General features: G+C 33.8%; 1 protein-coding gene across 14 annotated transcripts in view; it reads right to left on the reverse strand.

Annotated features, from left to right (window-relative positions):
• Positions 1-22,442, reverse strand: part of Cngl (Cyclic nucleotide-gated ion channel-like) — a 139,601-nt gene that overhangs the window by 70,952 nt on the left and 46,207 nt on the right. For 9 of the 14 annotated variants that reach the window (XM_073978952.1, XM_073978948.1, XM_073978945.1 and 6 more), the window contains exons 2-3: positions 6,267-6,771; positions 5,986-6,185 (exon numbers count right to left, since the gene is read on the reverse strand). In XM_073978952.1, the coding sequence (XP_073835053.1) occupies positions 5,986-6,185; positions 6,267-6,410 (344 nt within the window). In that variant the 5' untranslated portion in view covers positions 6,411-6,771. Of the gene's footprint in view, positions 1-5,985; positions 6,206-6,266; positions 6,772-22,442 lie in introns of all 14 variants that reach the window. The other 5 variants (XM_073978956.1, XM_073978954.1, XM_073978950.1 and 2 more) reach the window with 1 other exon arrangement.

A 22,442-nucleotide genomic window follows, 5' to 3' on the forward strand; every position in this document is an offset into this window, starting at 1 on the left:
GTTTTATACCCCAAACGAAGACTAAATACCAAATTTCAGCCATCTCGGTGTGATAATGAGGCCAAAACCTTCAAAATACCGAAAATCGGCAGATATCGTCCTATGGGGCTATATCAAAACGTGGACCTATATAAACATTTTATGGTAGAAATGTTTCTTAGCCTCTGGAAATGCAAAATACAAATTTGCAACCGATTCTGTTGTTAAATGTGACTAATACATTCAAAATATATTAAAATGACGCGTACTTTATATGGGGCGTTATATGGGGGTAATACCAAAACGTGGACCTATATAAACCAACTTTGGTAGGAATGTTTTTTGGCCTCTGGAGACACAAAATACCAAATTACAACCAATTCGGTGGTAAAATGGGACAAATATCTTAAAAATTCCCTAAAACGACGACGCGTCACGCGTCATTTTGTATGGAGGCTATACGAAAGCATGGACCTACATAGCCCGTTTCCTACGTACATATAATAGATTTTCCCAAAATTTCATCCACCTACGTCAATCCGTTCGGACGCTAGAGTGATTTCCACAGACGGACAGAAGGACGGGCATGGCTATATCAATGTAGAATTGCACGCTGGTCAAGAATATATATAGTTTGTGGGGTCTACAATGATTATTTCGAGTAGTTACAAACGTAGTGACAAACTTAATATACCCCCATCCTATGGTGGAGGGTATAAAATACAATTTGAAATGTGCTATTGACATGAAACAGGGTGTATATTAATAGTAGAAATTGTTTGTTTGCATTTTTCTACCCTCCACCATAATATGGAGGGTATAATTAAATTTTTCACTCCGTTTTTAACCAATCGAAATATTCAGCGGATACCCTATAAAGTATATATATTCTTGATCAGGGTAAAATTCTAAGTCAATATAACCATGTTCGTCTGTCCATCCGTCAGTTGAAATCAAGATATGGCTCGCAATTTTAAAGATAGAGGTTTATAATTTGGTATAGAAGCTTCTATTACTCCTAGGGTATTTGGTATTGCAAATGGGCTATATCGGTTCACGTTTTGATATAGCCCCCATAGAACGGTACCACCCGATTTTCGGTATTTTTAAGGTTTTAGCCTCATTATCACACCGAAATGGGTGGAATTTGGTACTTAGTCTTCGTTTGGGGTATAAAACTTTCCCCCCAGAAATTTGTCTGTATAGGTCCACGCCCCCATAAAACGGTACCTCCCGATTTTCGGTATTTTCAAGGTTTTAGCCTCATTATCACCCCGAAATGGCTGAAATTTTTTACTTAATCTTCGTTGAGGTTATAAAAATTTCTCCCAGAAATTTGTCGGTAAGGGTTCACGCCTTCATATAGCTTTCCGCAAGAAATTTGTAAGTATAGATCGATGTTTTGATATAGCCCCCATGGAATGGTACCTCCCGAATTTCGATATTTTGAAGGTTTAGTATTTAGTCTTTTTCATAAACGAAAGGAAACTAATTGCTCCATTATATTTCAGTTTAACTCGTTGTGGAGGGTATAACAAGTTCGGCCTGCCCGAAATTAACGCCGTTCTTACTTGTTACTGTTAATTTTGAATGTTTTGATACAGAATCAACAACTCTCAAAGTATTTCACTTTTTTGGGATAATATCAAAAGAAAATAAATTTTTACATCAAAGAAATCTTATCAAAGAATTATGATTACAGATTTCAACATAATATATTTTGCCCCCACCCCCTAGTTCTTGATATATAGTTTAAATATGTAGTGTTATTTTCATAAAAATGATTATACCTGGATAAGTAGTTAATTCTGAGACTTTTAGTGAAATTTTGTATAGAATATTTCTTTTTTAGTACTATTTGTCTTAAACTAATTTTCAGGTATCACCTTGAAAAAGAACTAAAACAATTTCATTAATAAATAACGTGTTTTGTTGAAAAAATTGGTATTGATTGTTATATGTAATGAAAAAAGATATTTCTTTGGTGACTCACAGTGAAGTTTGACGGAGAACATTTTTGCCTTTGACGTCATCCATGTAAAATGATGTTTTATGGGACAACTTGGCATACAATTAGATGAAGTATAAAACACACTTTTGATTTTTATAGATTCCTGGCGTCCAGGTAGGATTTAGAGTTTTGATGTATTCTAGGACTTTTTAAAAGTAAGATGTGTGATGAAATTAAAAACAAATTCTCTACATCAACTGTCTAAAAATAGAATTTTTTCCACCTTACTTTTCGACTTCTAGTGGCCACAGAATAACTAGTTATTCTAGTGGTCATAAAATAACTACAAAATGAGTGCGACATGCCCTTGTAAAAATAATGGGGAAGAAAGGGGGTTTGAGAGTAGTTACGGCTGCCAAAAATCCCTTACGAAACCCATGATTTTGGGAGGAATTTTTTGCTGGGACATAACTGAATTGCAAATTATATTCCAAGATAGGCATCAAATCAATTTAATAACACAGGTATCATATTGAAAGCAAGAATTAATAAATAATAGCAGCATAATATGTCATTTGAAATGCGGCAAAGAAACGTTCATAAATGAACAAAATCACTACATAATATATGTACATACATACATATAAATAAATATTGACTGGTGCGATAATACAAATATGTTTGGAAGATATATGACGGGTCTAAAGAAGCGATATTGTGATACTGTGATTTCAAATCATGACTGCGACAAAACATTTAATACCCTAATAAAACCGTGTTCTGATTTTGAATTTACAATACTCTTAATAAGATTAAGTTTTAAAAACAAATTAGCCAAAATTTCCTTAACTTTATAATCGTACAATTTTAATCTTGATTTGATTATTTTTCTAGAATTTGGTTAGATAAGTAGATTTCTTAGTAACTCTTTAAATTGGCAATTATTGTGAACGACTAAATCTCATTTCCAACGAAGTAATTGGATCATACAATTGCGCCCTTAGATATGACAATGCAGCCCTATTTCAAATTATGGAAAGTACTAAAACACTAACAAACTTTTTTCCAGAATTACAAGAAAAATCGAAAACAGGTAATAAAAAATGTACATCGGTAGTTGACCTTACAAACCTACCAACCAAATAACCAATTTGTACATGTTTGACATATTTTCGTATAAAACGTTAACATTCTAGTGTCAACTTCCAAAAGCTGGGATCCTAAATCGAATTTTACTGTGGATCTCTGTATACACCAAAACGGAGATACAAGTGTCCTCTACTTTTTGGGCTTTTTCATAATATAACAGATTTTTCTTGTAATTTTTTGTTACATTATTGGTTACACAAATGATGTAGAAAAAATAATAAATTATGAGAAACGTCATGTTTTCCTGGAATAGTTTCATTAAAATTAAAGAATTTTCAAAAAGTCAGGACATGAACAACCTTTATTCTCCAAAAATATCGGAATCTTTTGGTCTTTGAAATTTCTATTTGGACTAAGATTAGAATCGGACTAAAACAGAGTAGTAGAGAAAATATATGATAGCATACCACAAATATTTCGCATTTTTTAAGACCTAAGTAATAAACAACAATAACAACAAATAACAAATAGGTACAGTACTGCTCAAAACATTTGCAACTGAGAAAATTTGATTCAAAATCTGAGGTAACTATTTTTGTTTCGAAAATATATTGTAAGTTAAACCTTTTATTTATTATCTGGACACATCATAAAGGCATCCAGTTAACTAAATAAATTAATATATCCTTTGGAATCCTGTCTCTAAGGAAAATTGTTAAATACCAAGGTTTTATTCGATATTTAATAGGGTAGAGTCAATTTTAGGGTCCCGGAACATCCTATATGAATTTAGATCACTTAATCTGATCGGGTCCGATAATAACACAAAAAATATTTGCAACAAATTACGAGTTTTGCGTGGTTATATATACATATCGCTCATTTACTCAAAGAGTGATATAACTCATTTTCTGAGTTACGACTTCTACTTCATGCTGTGTCAAATTTTCATGATGATATCTCTAAAACTTAGCGAATTACAGCTCATTTACTACGGGTTTGACATAATTCAACAAAAAAGTTTTTTGAGCTTATGAAGTACTAAAACACTTCAAATCAGTCTTGATCTTGCATAGAAAGTTAGCACCGATATCTGGCTAGCTGTTTGCAAAAGATAGTCCTAGTAGTTATTCTATTTTTTGTGTAAGAATATTTTATATAATTTATATAATAATTCAATCCCCAGCCTAAAACGCATTTTTCTCTAAACAGGATTTTTTGAAATGTGCCACTCTTTGAGTAAATGAGCGATATGTTTAGTGTCGGTAGTGTGTACATAGTGCGATTTCGACATGTTATATATCCGGTTAGTTTTTAAATCTAATAAATATCTCGACCTCTTGCCTCCAGTGCCATCACTGGTCAACTTTTTGTATAAGGGGACAAATTTGATCATCATTCGACCTGCTGATAAAATACATTTTTTCAAGTCATATAACTCAAATATTGTTTTAAGTCGACGAAAAGTACTACATTTTACAACTCTAAAAACAATTCCAAACTTTTTCTGAAAAATTTATATGGAAAATTGATTTTTTCCTGGAAATTACTGTTTTCCTAAAATTAGCCTATATAGGTATGTATCGGAGGGTTTGTATAGATTTATCGATGCTAAGCCTTTATCTAACATCTGTTGTTGTAATCTGAGAGATCTGCTTAATAATTGGCATCATTATTTGATTATCCCCTGCAGTATGTAGTTGTCTATTCACCTCCTTTCTATCTTATAGTGATTTTAGTACTTTTTACGCGGTATACATCTCATTTTTAAATATTGTAATTTTCTTATGATTATTTTTGGACTGCGTTTGGTCCAAAATTTTCAGAAATAAACATTTTTGCAAATCTTTGATACAAATTTTGGGCCATAACTTTTGTTTTTCTTTAAAAATTAGACTGCATACTTGTCTGTTAAAATTACACATAGGCGGGATAAAATGCATTCCTCATGAAAGCTTTTTGTGCCCTTCTTCTGATTGAAAACAATCTTATCCCAATCAATACAAAAAAAAACTCATCAAAAATTAAGTAATAGATATTCGAACCACGGAATTACAAATGATTCGAGCAGGCTAAAACACTTCATCCTGCGATATTTCACACATTTCTGTAACATAAGTGTTAAAAACTGAATAATAATTTTCAAGTCTTGAAAATAGGGTCAATTAAGAATCAAATTACAAAAATAAATATATTTCAAAGCACAAAATGTCCCCAAAAATAGTTTAAATGTGATATAGGCAACTGAGTTGCAAACGTTTAGAGCAGCACTTTATCTATATCAAGAATATTTTTCGGGAAATGACTTTATCTTTCTTCAGAAAATTACAAAAATTGGTCTGTCTCTAAAGTCAAGTAACTTGAAATAAGCTTCTTCAGAAGCATATCTTCATATTTGATGTAATTTGTTGCTACATTAGTTGTAATATGTTAAAATTAAATGCGGAGGCACTGTGCGGCTTATTTATTTCATATCAAATTAATCAAATAATTTTTTACGGTGAACGTATTTCATAAACTCTTCTTTGATACAAGTCGTTATACTTAGGGGATAAGTTCGATGTGTTATGACTTTTTAAGCATGACGATTGCGAATATGCGAAGATAGAAATGTTGGGAAAAAGTTAGGTGTACCTCATCCAACATTCCACCATGAAATCAGTCCATTGGAAGTACTTAATAGGAAGATTTTTAGGTTTACATACATTCAACAAATATGTTATTATTTAGGTATATGTAAAAAGAGTGTACATATGTATATATATTTATATAAGAAGAGAAATATTCGACTTCTTCCGAAGTTATAAGTACATAAAATCGCTGTATTTACATAACTTCAAACAGCTTTTGGCTGCAGTATGATCGCGTTGCATACATATTTATGTAGGTATTTATGTTATTTGAATGAATATGGTGTTTGTTTGTGTGTGTGTGGTGAACATTTATGTATAAACTTTGAAACTTACCTTTGACTCGGACTTTTACTATCAGAGGAATGGGCGTTACTGTTCTGGTCATCATCTCGTCTCTTCGATCGACGTTTATTGTCGACACGAACATGATCCCCTGAACTGCTTGTGGGACTGATCACATCCGAGTCACTATTATTGCATTCGGTTTGATTCATTGTTTGAGGGAAGGAAATTGCAGCTTCGCTAGTTTCAATCTAAAAAATATTGGAATTGACTGTTAAACGGCTACACGATTACATTGAAACTTGAATACTAATCTGCTAATCAAAACTTACCGCATATAAACCTGCCGATGAGGCTGTTGACGAGGAGGCCGCTGCCCCCGTGCTGCCGTAGTTGAGTTGTGAGTGATAACCGCTCGACAATATTTTCTTGTGAGCCGATGCGTGTGCGCGGTACGCACTCACGCTTAGTTTCATTGTGATGTACACATAAAATACAAATACTTAGACGTGACGCCCGATTGCAGTCTAACACCATACACGGCCACATTTACTACTACCCTTCGTTTTTCATAGGCTGATGGAATTTGAACTATTGTATTCTTACCTCTAGGAGTTGTGGGAAATCCCTTTTTCTCCTTAAGCGAGTATATACAAGCGTTGAATGGAAGTTGACAATGCATTTAAATTACATTTCCTTGCCACATATGTGGCTGGGTAAGTACTTAGCGTCCCTGCGGCTACACACCCTTTTTCTCTTATATATGTACATATGTATGTAAATTTATCTTACCACGATTTAATCATGACAAAACATCAGTGGTTAAGGCCCCTACGTCTGTAAAAGAAAAAATCCACTATTATTTCCATGCTAACATTTTACAAATATAACAAGTAAGAACGGCATTAAGTTCGGCCGGGCCGAACTTGTTATACCCTCCACCACAAATTGTATTGAAGTAAAATGGAATAATTAGTTTCCTTTCGTGTATGAAGAAGACAATACTAAATTTCAGCAATTTCGGTAAAACAATGTGAGGCACCGTTCTATGGGGGCTATTTCAAAACCTCGATCTATACCGACAAATTTCTGACGGAAAGTTTTTAGACTCAAAGAAGACTAAATACCAAATTTCGGTAAGAGAATGTGGCTAAAACTTAAAAAATACCGAAAATCAAGAAGTACGCTTCTATGGGGATATAGGTCCACGTCCTATACTGATAATACTCTTCTGGAGTATTTTATAACTCTTGGAAGACGAAATAACGAATTTCAGCCATTTCGGTTGAATATTGATCTTTAGTATTACTAAAATCGGGAGGTACCGTTCTATGGGGGCTATATCGAAACGTGGACCTATACCGACGAATTTTAGTCAGAAATGGGGCAATATGAAAGCGTGGAGCTGTACAGACATATTTCTGGCGAACAGTTTTGAAGACTAAATACTAAATTTCAGCCATTTTGGTGGAATATTGAAGACACAACCTTCAAAATACGAAAAATCGGGAAGTACCTTTCCATGGGGGCTATATGAAGATGTGGACCAATACCGACAAAATTCGGGGGGAAAGTTTTATACTCAGCTATTTTGGTAGGATAATGAAGCTAAAACCTTAAAAATACCGAAAATCGGGAGGTACGGTTCTATGGGGGCTATATGAAGGCATGGACCGATACCGACAAAGTTCTGGGGAAAAGTTTTATACCACCAACGTAGACTAAGTACCAACTTCCAGCCATTTCGGTGTGATAATGAAGCTAAAACCTTAAAAATACCGAAAATCGGGAGGTACGGTTCTATGGGGGCTATATGAAGGTGTGGACCGATACCGACAAAATTCTGGGGGAAAGTTTTATACCCCTAAAGAAGACTACGTACCGAATTTCAGTCATTTTGGTAGGATAATGAAGCTAAAACCTTCAAAATACCGAAAATCGGGAGGTACCGTTCTATGGCGGCTATATGAAGGCATGGACCGATACCGACAAAGTTCTGGGGAAAAGTTTTATACCACCAACGTAGACTAAGTACCAAATTCCAGCCATTTCGGTGTGATAATGAAGCTAAAACCTTAAAAATACCGAAAATCGGGAGGTACGGTTCTATGGGGGCTATATGAAGGTGTGGACCGATACCGACAAAATTCTGGGGGAAAGTTTTATACCCCTAAAGAAGACTACGTACCGAATTTCAGTCATTTTGGTAGGATAATGAAGCTAAAACCTTCAAAATACCGAAAATCGGGAGGTACCGTTCTATGGCGGCTATATGATACCGATACCGATAAAATTCGGGGGAAACGTTTTATGTCCCTAAAGAAGACTACGTACCAAATTTCAGCCACTTTGGTGGGATAATGAAGCTAAAACCTTAAAAATACCGAAAATCGGGAGGTACCGTTCTATGGGGGCTATATCAAAACGTGGACCGATATATCCCATTTTCAATACCAACCATCCTGCAAGTAATAAAAACTTCTGTACCAAATTTTGACTCTCTATCTTTAAAATTGCGAGCTGTATCTTGATTTCAACAGACAGACAGACGGACGGACGGACAGACGGACATGGTCAAATCGACATAGAATTTTATGCTGATCAATAATATATATACTTTATAGGGTCTCCGACGAATATTTCGATGTGTTACAAACGGAATGACAAATTTAATTATACCCTCCATATGGTGGAGGGTATAAAAAATCGAAATGGGTCTAATTTGCTTGCAATGTGACGATCATAATGCAATTATATTGTCAGTAAGGTTCATTTAGTAAGGTTACTCAGGAAGCGAATTCAGGGCTTACTCTTCTCTTGATGTCAAACATTTTTGTAGCGAGGAATGCACAGAACAACAAATATTAATATTAGGTAATAACAGGTCACCTCGAAAGAGAATTAATTCAAATATCACTCTAAAACAAATGACCTTGGCCTTAATAAGGCAAAAAAATATTATGTTTGTCCTTTTACTTACTAAATTTTACTGAACAAATTTCTTACGTATTGTGTAGCATCATTTCAGTTATACAGTTTCCAAAATTTGAGTAAAAGAAGAACATTCAGTAAAATTTTGTAAATTATCGAGTACACGGACAGGCATACTATTGGCAAAATTCGAATAAACGAATTGTAAAAATGTACCACGGTTCACTTAGTAAGGTTACCCAGAAAGCAAATTCCGATTTTAGGGGCCAAATATATACATAATGTCCGTTGTGACTCGCGTCACGCGTTAAAAACACAACTACATGAAAAATGTGTAAGTGATGCCAAGTTTGTTATTGAAGTTTTCGCGTGGTTGTTGTCACGCGTCACTCAACGGACCGTATGTGCAGAGCCGTTTAGCCTTCTTTTCAATATGTGTGTTCGTTTACTCAAAATTTGTACGAATTGTTACTCTACAGTAAACGAACAACAATGCAAAAAACCTTAGTCGATTACAAGAAGTTACTGGACTTGTACAAATTTGTACAAATTGTTGAGTAAACGAACAAACCTAATGTTTTTCTAGAAAAGAATAAAACCACGAAATATTATTGGCACAATTCAAATAAACAAATAAAAAAATTGTAGAAGAGGGGTGTTCAAGGGGAGCCCATTCCCATGCTTGTTTTTTCGAAATATTCAAATTTTTTACATACAAATTAACTGTTTTGTAGGATCTAGGGGGGGCAGCTGCCCCCCCTAGCTATTCCTGGCTACGCCCATGATAGAAAGGATGAACAATTTAAGAAGAATTTTTATAATATATCTGTGGTAAGTATTAATACATTTTATGACACAATTAATTATAGTGTAATTTCATTAAACATGTATACATCTTGTTTCAGGGACTTTTGAATGATCTGAAGGACACACGGACCAAATAACCATAATTCGGCAAGTACCAAATTAACATAAATTGCTGTATCAAGCAGTCACATACAATTTTAGGTATCAAGGATCAAGATGAACCTATCATATCCATATGTATACAAGATTATATTGTCCTTTGTACAGTTTTTGCACACCATGTAATAAAGTATGGCTAAAGCATATGCGTATGCATTTATCCATTTATCTGACTTCAACTTACTAGCAATTTTGACTATCATTTCTGACTACCGAATTGACTGGTTACTGGTAATGCAACGAAGGGAGAATTGTGTTTCCCAAGACTATTGAATTGACTGGTTACTGGTAATGCAATGAAGAGACAATAGCCTTTCACACAACTATCGAATTGGATGGTTACTGGTAATGCAGTGAGGGGACAATAGACCACTTCCTATGACATCCCCATGTTAAATTCACAAGCCTATAGCATTGGGAGTAGATTGGGTGGTAACTAGTTGTGTTTACCAGTAGCCAGCAAAATTACTAGTTATTCCCTAGTTACCCGAACAACTGGGAAATAGCAATTGTCTACTTTGACATACCCCCCGTTTACACATGCAAATGACAGTTCGAAAAATACCAATACACTCATACATATTCACTGCCACACCAACAACCTCACTGCCGATAAAATTTCCTTGTCAGTAATCAATGTAAGTGCTTTGAAAGTAACTTCAATTTTTTCCGAACGTTTACACATGCAAGTGTCAGTTCGAAAAAATTGAAGTTTCGACTATAATATGTATACACAACTGTCTGCAAGTTACTTGCATGTGTAATCATTGGGATAGTTATGTAACTAGTTACTCATTGATCCTAGTTACTTTACACTAGGGCTGTTCAAAGGGCGCCCTTCTGTTGTCGGTGTGTGTCAATTTGCTCACTCACACAATTAAAAAAGAGAGCTTTTATTTTTGAAATGACAATTTTCAATACACATTTTTTTTCTAAGGCAAAAGACAACCCAGCATACTAAAATAATGATCTAAAGAACACACGAGAAAAAACATTACAAGGACCAAATAAACATAAGTCGCTGTATCAAGTAGCCACACACAAGTTCCAGAATCAAGGATCAAGATGTACCTATTATATCCATATGTATACAAGATTATATTGTCATTGTAAAATTTTTGCACTCCATGTAATAAAATAAAGTGTGGCTAATGCATATACATATCGCTCATTTACTCAAAGAGTTAGCAAATTCTATTTTTTCTACGACTTCTACTTTATCTGGTGTCAAATTTGTATACTGATATCTCTAAAACTCGACGACTTACAGCTCATTTACTACGAGTTTCGCATTAATCAACACAAAAGTGTTTTATGAAACACTAAAACACATTATACCATGCTTGGTCTTGCACAGAAATTTTGCGCTGATATCTGGCTAGCTGTTTGCAAAATATGGCCGAAGTAGTTATTTTAGTTTTTGTGTAATAATCATTGTAAGTTGGGAAGTCGAATTTCAATAGCCAACTTATAACGCGTTTTTCTCGAAACTTGATTTTTTGAGATGTGTCACTCTTTGAGTAAATGAGCGATATGTATGCATTTACCCATTTATCTGACTTCAATTTAGTAGTAATTTTGGCTATCATTTCTGACTAACGAATTGACTGGTTACTGGTAATGGAGTGAGGGGACAATTGACCCTTTCCTATGACATCCCCATCTTAAATTCACCAGTCTTAGCATTGCGAGTAGATTGGGTGGTAACTAGTTGTGTTTTCCAGTAGCCAGCAAAATTGCTATTTATTCCCTAGTTACCCGAATAACTGGGTTTTTTTTTTTTGTTTTAAAAATTTTAAAACACAAATTTTTTCAATGGAAAAAGACAACCCAACATTTAAAAATTACTTGAGATAATATTAGGGCTCGATTATGGATATTAACTCAACTGTAGTTGCGTTGCCAGATGAGAAAATCATACAATTAAAATATTTGAAACGACAGAAATTTTTGTCAAATCCATTCAATATCAGTGTTGTGTTTTGAACCTTCAAATATTTATTAAATTGTAACAAAGTATGAATTTCAATGCGGAAATGGAAATTTCTATTATTAAATTTGCTCTCGACAACGAAACTGGAGTTGGATTGCTATCCATAATCGACCCCTTAGAAAAAAAAAAACTTTTTAAATTTATTGCTCTGTTCCAAAACCTGCAAGAAGCTAATATTTTTTACTACGATAACATTTTTTCCTTTATGTTATCGGAAAAAATAGTAAAATTTAGTAGATTCTTGCAGTTCTGGAACAGACCATATATGTATGTATGTAGTTAATAACAGGGAAATAATCTAAACGATATCCTATGGAAAATATTTAATATGCACGCATATTGTAGGGTTATCCGTGTAGAAGTAGAATAGGTTTATAAATATTTTTTGTTATTTCATAAAATTACACAAAATGGTATGTTTCCAGTAGAAAATTGAATCATTGAAATTGAATTGAAAGTGTCTTTAAGACAACATTGATGAATCGTATACGACATTTCTAATTCGTTCACGACTCCTTGCAGACAGCCCTTTGGAATCGTTGACGACTTTTTCACACAAGTGTCCCAGTATTCATGCTTGGCAACATGGGCGACAAGGTAAGCGAAGCTGTCGCGATGACGATTTGGAAGACAAAAATTTGTCATTGACGACCCTACTAAAAACAATTTATTTTGTTGTCGTGTGTCAAATTTTATTTTTATTACTCTATAAAATACATAATTTTACAAATTTTATCTAACATTAATAATTATTTCTTAAAAATCCTGTGATCCACCTTTTTTTAACTTATCTGCGCCTCATTTTCCCATCACAACAGATAGAGTTGATGACCTCCTTTATTTATGGATTCTGTAAAAAGAAAACATTATGAATGAATACAATAACCAATAATAAAATCTTTAATCTTACCATAAACCACCGCCGCATCTTTTAAAGCCGCTGGAATTTTCAGCATTCTCCATAACTTCAACCTATACATGTATATGTATTAAAAAAATAACTTAAATTATTTTTAAGTTTCCTTAATATAATTATTCTTACTTACCGTTCTTTGGATGAAGCACACTGTTTAATCATTGACACGAGTTCAGAAATTTTCTGATTTTATTATCTTACATTTATTACAAAATGAACATTTCGAATCAATATGTGAACAATCATTTCATAGCACGGTTTTTTTAACATTTTTAGGTTTTTTTTTGCCGCGACACATTGCAAGAAATGCTCTTGTGCCAGACACTGAAAATAACACATGAAAATATCTTAGCTATTAGGAGAGAGCGGAGGTGAAGGAGCCCCCTTTCTCCCTTCTTACCCATAAGCTCAAAACATTTTCATAGTCTGGCACAAGACATGGTCATGCACCTTGTCGTACATGACAACATATAGCATTTCGTCAATGATTCGTCGACGAAAATGTCATCAACGATTCCATTTTCTATTGGTTTGGGTTTCTATTGGGATGTTTTGTATATATACATGTGTGTGTCCTCTATTTTGAAAACAAAAGCCAAACTAATCAGGGAAATCAATTTATTGTAAAGGAAAATTATTTGTTTCTACGAATGAAAAAAGGTTTAATATGCTTTAATCGTGGTTTTGTGTTTTAATCGGGAATTCACTCATAACGTATTTGGGTATTTGTGGTAGGATGGTGAATTATTATAGTACGTCGCGTAGAATATAAGGTATACGCGTTAAAACAAAAATGTATTTTGACAGCAAAAGAAGACATCAGCTTTGTTCCTTTACTTTTTTTAATGGTAAAAATGGTAAATGAGAAGTAAAGGAACGAAAAAATGGTAGATCTGGTAGCAATGTCAAAAAGAAACATAAAAATTCACTTTTCTTCTTCTATTTCACAGTTTTTAATTTTTTTTCTGTCAGCGCTCGCTTTTTTCTTCTGTTTTTGTTCATTTTTTCATCATTGTCAAATAATCGACAAACAAATGTCGAAAAATCAGTTCTACCCATGCACTATAGGTAATTTACCCTGTTTTTGAGGCAAAAATGAATAAAAGGGAATTAAAGGGTATTTTAACTTTTTAAATTATTTATGTGTAAAAATGAGATAAAACAAAGATTTCTACAGATAAATTGGGATATAACGAACAACGGTTATAAGCAACTACGTATATAACGAACAAAGTTATTTCTTCCAATGCCATTTTCATTAGTTTTCTTATACACAACAAACTGTTGAAAACGATCACGGTAGTAACGAACAAACATTTTGTCTCCGCGATTAGATTTTCAAGCGAATTTGTTATAACAATTTTGTATATTTTTTAATGTACTTTAAAAAAGGCGAGTTTAGTACTCCTTTAAACCGTATCAATGATTAATTAAAGAGATGTAAAATAAAGCTTAATATAACGAACAGTTTGTCGCCATTACTTATTTTACTTGCAATGAAATTGTAAACACCAATATTTTTATATTTATTTCTTATTTCCTCTTGCCAAACTTCCATAATTTTAAGATTTTCAATTAAGAAGTAACCTATAAAAGTCTGATAAATATCAAAAAACGGGCAAAATCGGGGTTTGAAACCTAGTAATACCAATGCAGAAGACTTTCAGTAATGTGTTCTAGGTGGCAAAATCACGGTCAATTTTGTATAAGTCTATATGAATTGAGTTTAAGAAAAATAAAATATTTACTTCTGACTTTTTGTGTTTTTTTGGTCGCTAACCAAAATATTTAAGCTATATTATATATTAAATAATTTCCTCTCGCAATTGCCAATCAATTCTATTTTACATATATTTATATTTGTTTTATTTTTCCGCGGCTTTAAACACATTGAAATATGCCATATAATATATATTTTTTAGTTTTTCTTCGAAATGTTCACTTTGACTGCAATTTAAACCGCGATAATGGCGCTATTTTGAAAAATATCATTCATATTGATAAATTCTGATATGTTCTTTTTTCAATGCCAACTAAAAAATTAATATTATTAAAAGTTGCAAAATCGACTTGTGCCTCAAAAACTGGGCAAATTACCAATAGTGCCATGGCACAATTACCAGGTAGTGGTATCACTCTCTCTCTCTTCTCTCCCTCTATCTTAAAAATTGCTTCCAAGTTTACCACTTTTTGGGGTTAAGGAACGCTTACATTACGTTAGGATTTTTCCTTGCGGCAATTTCCAGGTTTATGGAGAGAGAGGCGAGGCATATGCTAATCCTTTGCCTCTCAACACCCTCCCTCACCTACAAACTGACAATTGCCGCAAGTAAAATGGCCTAATGTAAATTGGCACTACTTTTGGTTGAACTGGCATACAATATACAAAACTCATATTCGAACACCCCTCAAAAACGAGTAAAATCCGTTTTTATAGTAAGTGCATTAATTTGTTGGAGAATATGTAAGAATAAGCTACATGAAGCAAAACAAGTAAGAAAGTATCAGTCAGCTGTGGTTTCAAGAATGTGTTGCATAAATTTGATTTAAGATTTTGAGTCTTATTCGCGAGTTTACCTTCTACTCGATAGCTACAAAGCCAGTGAGTGATTTTGACATTCCTTTTCTATACAAAACAGTCCTTTCAAAATACATAAACCCAAATTTACATGGAAAGTGTACGTTTACGTATTATTTCGTATGGATTGTCGGTCGCATAGATTTTCGTTTCGAAGGGCAAGAAACCTTTCGATCGACATACATAAACAGGCAGTAAGTTTGGAAGAAATTTTTGAAAAAGTTTTATGCCGGGCATACACTATGGGCATGCAGGACAGCATTTGTAATAGTATTAGGATATTGGCAGGATTGAAATCAAAATAGTTTTGATTTTGTAAATGAACCCCTTTCAATCCGATGAATTTTGTTTATTTTCCAAGTAACCAACAAATAATTTTTGAAACAACAAATATTATTTGTGAGGAAATTAAAAACTTGGAAAACTTCAACCCAAAATCGAGTTCTGGAGGAAAATTCATCATTTTTGCAATATGGATTGAAGGAATGCCACACACTATTCAATCACACACTTACACAAGGGTTCATCGGTTGCTCTCCTGCATGCCCATAGTGTATGCCCGGCATTAGAATTATCTTGCACAATAGTCATTTTAGTATGTGTCGGCAGAGTTTTGTAGCTTTTGGGCCGTTACCTCAGGCAGTATTGACTTACTCCGGAAAAAATTATACCGTTGTAAATGAGGCCGCTAGAACAACCTACTGGAAAAAGAATCAAAACGATGCGAGAGGAGCTCTTAAACTTCACTTCATTCTGCGTGGTAGGTACTCGAAGGAGTGGACCGATATAGTCCATATTCGAACCCGATCTATATCTGCGAGGAATAATACGATGTGTGGACCAAAACGATTGCTTCACACCATTTTACAGGAACATTTTAAACTTGTGTGGGGGAGGTACCTGAAGGAGTGGACCGATATGACCCATCTTCGAACTTAAACTAAGTTTGGACAAAATATTACGATACCCAAATTTTGGTTCCAATCGGTTGATCCGATCGAGAGTTATCGTGCGCACCAGCCAGACAGACGGACGGACATGGCAAAATCGACTCCAAATTGTCTTAAACAAATTTCGTCCAAACATACTTGGGGTCTAAAACCGTTATTTCTATGAGGCACATTTTTGGTCGTATCAAAGTGTATATATCCTATCCTAAAGGCTGAGGGTATAAATATATTTTAATTAGTTCCATTATTTCTGCCACTAAAAGTTTGCTGTTTTTGAAGGATTTTTCTAGGTAAAGTTTGGTTTTTTGTACTTGAATATCCTTGAGGAGGCCTCTGATGTTCAGAAACATAAAATTTAGTAAAGTTAATATTAGAAATTTTGTAAAACGTGAATATAAGTTTAATGGCAGGACATTTCTATTTTCTACGTTCTTAATTATTCTCTATCCAATATATTAATGCGTGATCCAAATAGTTATTTTATTTTTATGTAATAATCTTTTACGGTGGGAAATCAAATTTCAATCGACAACTTAAAGACTTGATTGACGATTTTTGATTAAAATAGCTAGACATTCTTGCATATTTTCATCTGCGGTATTACAGTGGTAGTTAGAGCCCCGAGTCTTTTTTGAAAGTCTATTGTCAAAATTAATTTGAAGCTTTGAAGGTCAGTCGTTGTTTAACTTTGCTGCTAGCCAGACGTGTTACTGCTTAAAATGGCAATATTTCGTTAACAACAATTTCATAAAAAATTGCAACGGTTTATTTATTTTTTTTTTTTTTTTTGTTCTATAATTTTAACAAACAAAAAGACAGTGCACTGTCTTGCAGTGTTCCAATTTTTTGCATGCGTGCATTAATTGCATTGCTTGCAAAACCTGAATTAACCACAACACAAAAAATAACAATAATTAAAAAAATAGCCGCAATGAGTGTTACAACAAAAAGTAATGCAACTGATTGCATTGATGATCAAGAAGAAAAGTGGCAGGAAGTGTCAACTAAAAGAAAAATACCTGTGTTCCCACCATTAGGTAAATCGCCAAAAAGGAAGCAAGTGGTTGATGACAACCAGCCGTCCACATCCAACAGATTTAGTGTATTATCAACTATGTAAAATGAAAACAACATCGATCAAGCTGAACCGAATAAACCAGAACCAAATCAAGCTGTACCAAAACCGCCACCAATTTTTATTCCGTATATGTTGCATACCATAAATAAAATTATTTCAGTTGAAGATTTTAATTTTAAATCTCTTCTAAAAGGTGAAGTTCGTCTAATGATAAAAAAAATGTTGATTCGTACAGAAAAGTAATTAAGCACTTTGGTAGTAACAAAATATGCCATCATACTTATCAACTGAAAACGGAAAGAGCTTACGGGGTAGTAATTAAAAATTTACACTACACCACCTATGTATCGGATATAAAAGCCTTTTTAATGAGCAAGGGTCACGATGTAAGGAGCGTACGTAACATTATTAGCAGAAAAACCAAAGAGCCTTTACCCATGTTCTTCGTTGATTTGGACCCCAAAAGTAACAATTAAAAGATTTGTAATATTACTGGTATATTCAATAACGACTTAGTGCAATGTTTTAGATGTCAAGAATTTGGACACACAAAATCATACTGCCGTAAACCTTTTAGGTGCGTTAAATGTGGTTTAGGTCATCCCACATTAGAATGTAATAAACCAGAAAATACCGCACCTAAATGTTTGCACTGCTTGAACACCCATACAGCTAGTTACAAAGGATGCCCAATTTACCAAAAACTGGTTCAAAAGAAGTCTGCTCCCGTGTATTCTAGACGTAACGAAACTGCTTATGATGATAACACCATGCCCAGATAACTTTAGGTCGTATGCCCAAGCCGTAAAAGGTCAAAGCACGGGAGAAATAAATTTGTTAAGCAAGATAGAATCTTTGCTAACAAAACAAATAGAAATGTCAAATTCTTTAATGAATATGATGACATTGCTAATGCCAAAATTATGCAAGTCGATTTGATCATTGCTGAGTTGAATGCCAATGGAATTTCAAATCATAGAAATTAAATAGAATTATTTCTTCATAAAAATTTCATAGATATTCTACTTATTTCTGAAACTCATTTTACAAGCAAATAATACTTCAGAATAAAAGATTATGACATTATAACAGCGAGTCATCCAGATAACCGAGCCTATGGAGGTGCAGCTATAATTATTAAATCTAAAATTATATACGAAGAAGCGGAGCCAATCTTAGAATCTTTTATGCTGGCAGCTGGTGTTAATATAATATGCGACAATTCAAAAGTATCTATTAACTCCCTTTACCTTCATCCTCGATTTAATTTAAAATGTATACAATATGAAAATTTTTTCAAAAATCTTGGAAGCAAATTCATCGTTGGTGGCGATTTCAATGCCAAACATACTTGGTGCGGATCTCGGCTATCAACCCCCAAAGGAAGAGAAATGTCTAAATGCATCGCTTTTAATCTTTACGAAGTTTTGTCAACTGGTAGTCCTACATATTGGCCTGCAGACCCAAATAAAATTCCAGATCTAATAGATTTTGTCATCTACTCAGGAATATGCCAGTCAATGCTAAGTATAAACGCATGTTATGACTTAGACTCAGACACAGTCCAATTATTCTTAACTTTAGTACAAGAAATGTTCATAAACCTATGGTACAACATCACATTGAACAACACCTAATTTTAAATATCCCGATTAAATCCGGAAAGGAATTGGAAAATGCTGTAGAACATTTAACACAAGTCATACACAATGCTACAAATCTATACACTCCCGATAAAATTGATTTAAATTCCACAAACTTTTATGTTACGGCTGAAATACGATCAATGATAAGAGAAAAGAGACGATTGCGCAGAATTTGGCAAAATTCGAGACACCCAATGGACAAAACAAATTTAAACAGAGCTTCAAATCGGCTTGAAACCCTTCTAAGTGACTGCAAAAACCAATCAATTGGAAGCTTCTTAATTTAAGTCCAGATGAAAGTAACGAGCACAGTTTATGGATTGCAACAAAATATCTTAAGAGACCTCAAAAGAGAAATGAGCCTGTAAAACATTCAAATGGAAATTGGTGTAGATCAAACAAGGATAAAGCTGAGGCGTTTAAAGACCACTTGCAGAATTCCTTTACACCTTTTGAATTATGTAGTCCCAAACAAAATAAATTAATTTCCGATTTTTTGGATGTTCCATGCCAAATGAGTCGCCCTATTAAACATTTTATGTTTAGTGAAGTTTGTAAGGAAATTAAAAATCAAAAGAAAAAACACCAGGGTCAGACTTAGTTGATCACAAAGTCATAAGATTGCTTCCAAGGAAGGGTTTGGTGTTCCTAGCAACAATTTATAATTCTATTATGAGACTGTCCCATTTTCCAGTGCAATGGAAATGTGCTAAAATAACTGTTCTGCTGCCTTTCTGGATGTCAAACAGGCGTTTGATAGGGTTTGGCATCAAGGCTTGTTGTATAAACTAAAAATGTTATTACCTGCTCCTTTTTATTTATTATTAAATTCATATCTGAATGGAAGAACATTTTATGTACACATCAATGATAAAGAATCTAATTTTGGCGTCATCAAAGCTGGTGTGTCACAAGGTAGTGTTTTAGGTCTTGTTTTATATACGCTTTATACAACAGATATGCCCGTAAGAAATGAGACTATGATTGCTACTTATGCAGATGATACTGCCGTTCTTACTATTAACGATGATTCTTCTTCAGCTACTGACTTACTCCGAACACATCTGAATGATATCGAGGAATGGTTTAATAACTGGAATATTGGAGTCAATACTGAAAAATCTGTGCATGTTACATTTTCCTTAAGGAAAGGAAACTGTCTTTCTCCAAAATTGAATGGACTTACAATTCCTTCTGCGAATTGTGTTAAATATCTGGGTCTGCACCTTGATAGAAAACTTAACTGAAAAATCATATAACATATAAGAGACAGCAACTAGACCTGAAGACTAAAAGAATGTTCTGGCTTCTTGGTCCAAAATCAAAACTAAACTTGAATAACAAATTACTACTGTATAAAACAATTCTAAAGCCTATTTGGACATACGGAGTACAACTATGGGGAACAGCCAGCAATTCTAATATTGAGATACTTCAACGATATCTATCAAAGACGCTTAGATTGATTACGGGCACCGACGTAGTCAGGGGGGAGGCCCGGGGGGCCCGGGCCCCCCCGAAATGGTAACTTTTTATACGGTTTTGGTACATTTTACTTGCAAAAGTTAAAATTTTTTCCATTGGGCCCCCCCCCCGAAATGGTGTCGAGAGCCATTTCTGACTACGTCCCTGATTACGGGTGCTCCTTGGTTTCTTAATAATAACGCGATTCATAGAGATTTAAACATAAATAAAATTACAGATGAAATTAAAAAAAATAGTACTACGTATCTTAACAAATTAAGTAACCATTCGAATGTCTTAGCAATTAATCTATTAGATGACACAGATGAAATTAGAAGACTAAAACGAAGACATGTTTTAGACCTCCCATTTATTTAATTTATTTATTTCATTTATTTTGTAATATGTATGTATATATTGTTAAATCCACTGGGGTTTAACAATTCTGTTATATTGTAGTAATTATTAAATTTGCTGAATGTTTCTTGTAAATAGATTGCAAATAAAAAGAATAAATAATAAAAAAAGGCTTTGAAGGTACAAGACTCCCAAATTTTTTATGGGTATAATATAATCAAATGTCGGACTGATACGACGTTTACATTCATACAAATTTAAGGTAAGTAATAGTGTCCTTTATCCTTAGCCGGATTTACCGATATCAGCCGGGGGCCCGGGCCCGATATATAACTTCCGATAACTTTTTTGAGCTACTTTAACAAATTATTACGTTTTTTCTCTAAATAATTTTTGGAAATTTCAAATGAAAACCTGTATGGTTCTGAAGGTTCTGTACTAAAGATGTACTTTATTAATCATTTGTCTAAGAAATATATACAATTGTTTCTTTGAATATTCTTTCTGGGAGAAAATCTTAATTACTTCTTTATGCCATGTCATTTTACTATCAAATAATAAAGGGTCGCGGAATTCTGTAATGAATATAAAGGTCTTGAGGCTTTAAACTCATTCTGTATTCAAAAAAATACGAGTTCAGCACTGTGCGGATTAGAAGTGCATGAAATGATATGTCTATTGGACAAAATGTACGATATATCAAGGGTTTTCCGTGGAAAAATTAGAAAATCCTTTTAATGCCTTAATCAAAATTTTGTATTGCTATTTTAGATAAATTTGTTTGCGTCATAAAGCTTTAATATCTGCTATAAGCAGCATACCCACCTGAATTTGTTCCTATCATTAACAAAGTTGTAGCTGAAACAACCGTAAACGAAATGAATGCTCAAACATTCCTTATATGGTATTAAAATCTGCTGTAAATTGTATTTTGTATTCTACCCTCAGCCTTTAGGCTAACGATAAAAGTGTACCTCATCGAAATAATGATGTTAAATGTCTCATATGTTTTCAAGAAATTCAGTTCGTCCGTCTGCTTCGCTCGAGCGCATAATTACTCTCGAACGATTTGGTCCAAATTTTGGATGTCGCAAACTTTAAGTCATATCGGTCCACTCCTTCGGGCAACACAAGATCTTTAAATGTTTCGCTAAAATAGTGCGCACAATAATACGAAGCTCCAAATAGATACAAATATTAAGTTCGAATATGGATTATATAGGTTCACTCCTTCATGTACCTCCCACAGAAAATTTCAAATGTCCGATTTCACCGAAACTTTGAGCATCCTAAAATTACTTTCAGGCGTAAATATATCAAATACAAAGAGGGCCTATATTGGACACATATTCGGATACCTCCCTCACAAATGTTCAACATAAGTGCAGTTTAAGCGATGTTCGAGGATCCATTAAACATTTTAACAAATGGTACTCCTTGCGGTCTTGTTTACAGCGATATTCTATTTTTCGTGGGTAAATCCATGCTTCGTGACATAATGGTTTAAAAACTCTAAATCTTACGGTGGGCAACTAAAACGACGGCTTTCCATGATAACTATCAAAAGGAAAGACTTCCAAAATTAGGGCCACTTTCAAAATTCTTTCAGGTATCTTCTCCACAAAAGTG

Source organism: Musca autumnalis, unplaced genomic scaffold (genome assembly GCF_047663935.1).
Source record: "Musca autumnalis isolate F117 unplaced genomic scaffold, ASM4766393v1 scaffold_3, whole genome shotgun sequence".
NCBI classification, from domain to species: Eukaryota; Metazoa; Arthropoda; class Insecta; order Diptera; family Muscidae; genus Musca; species Musca autumnalis.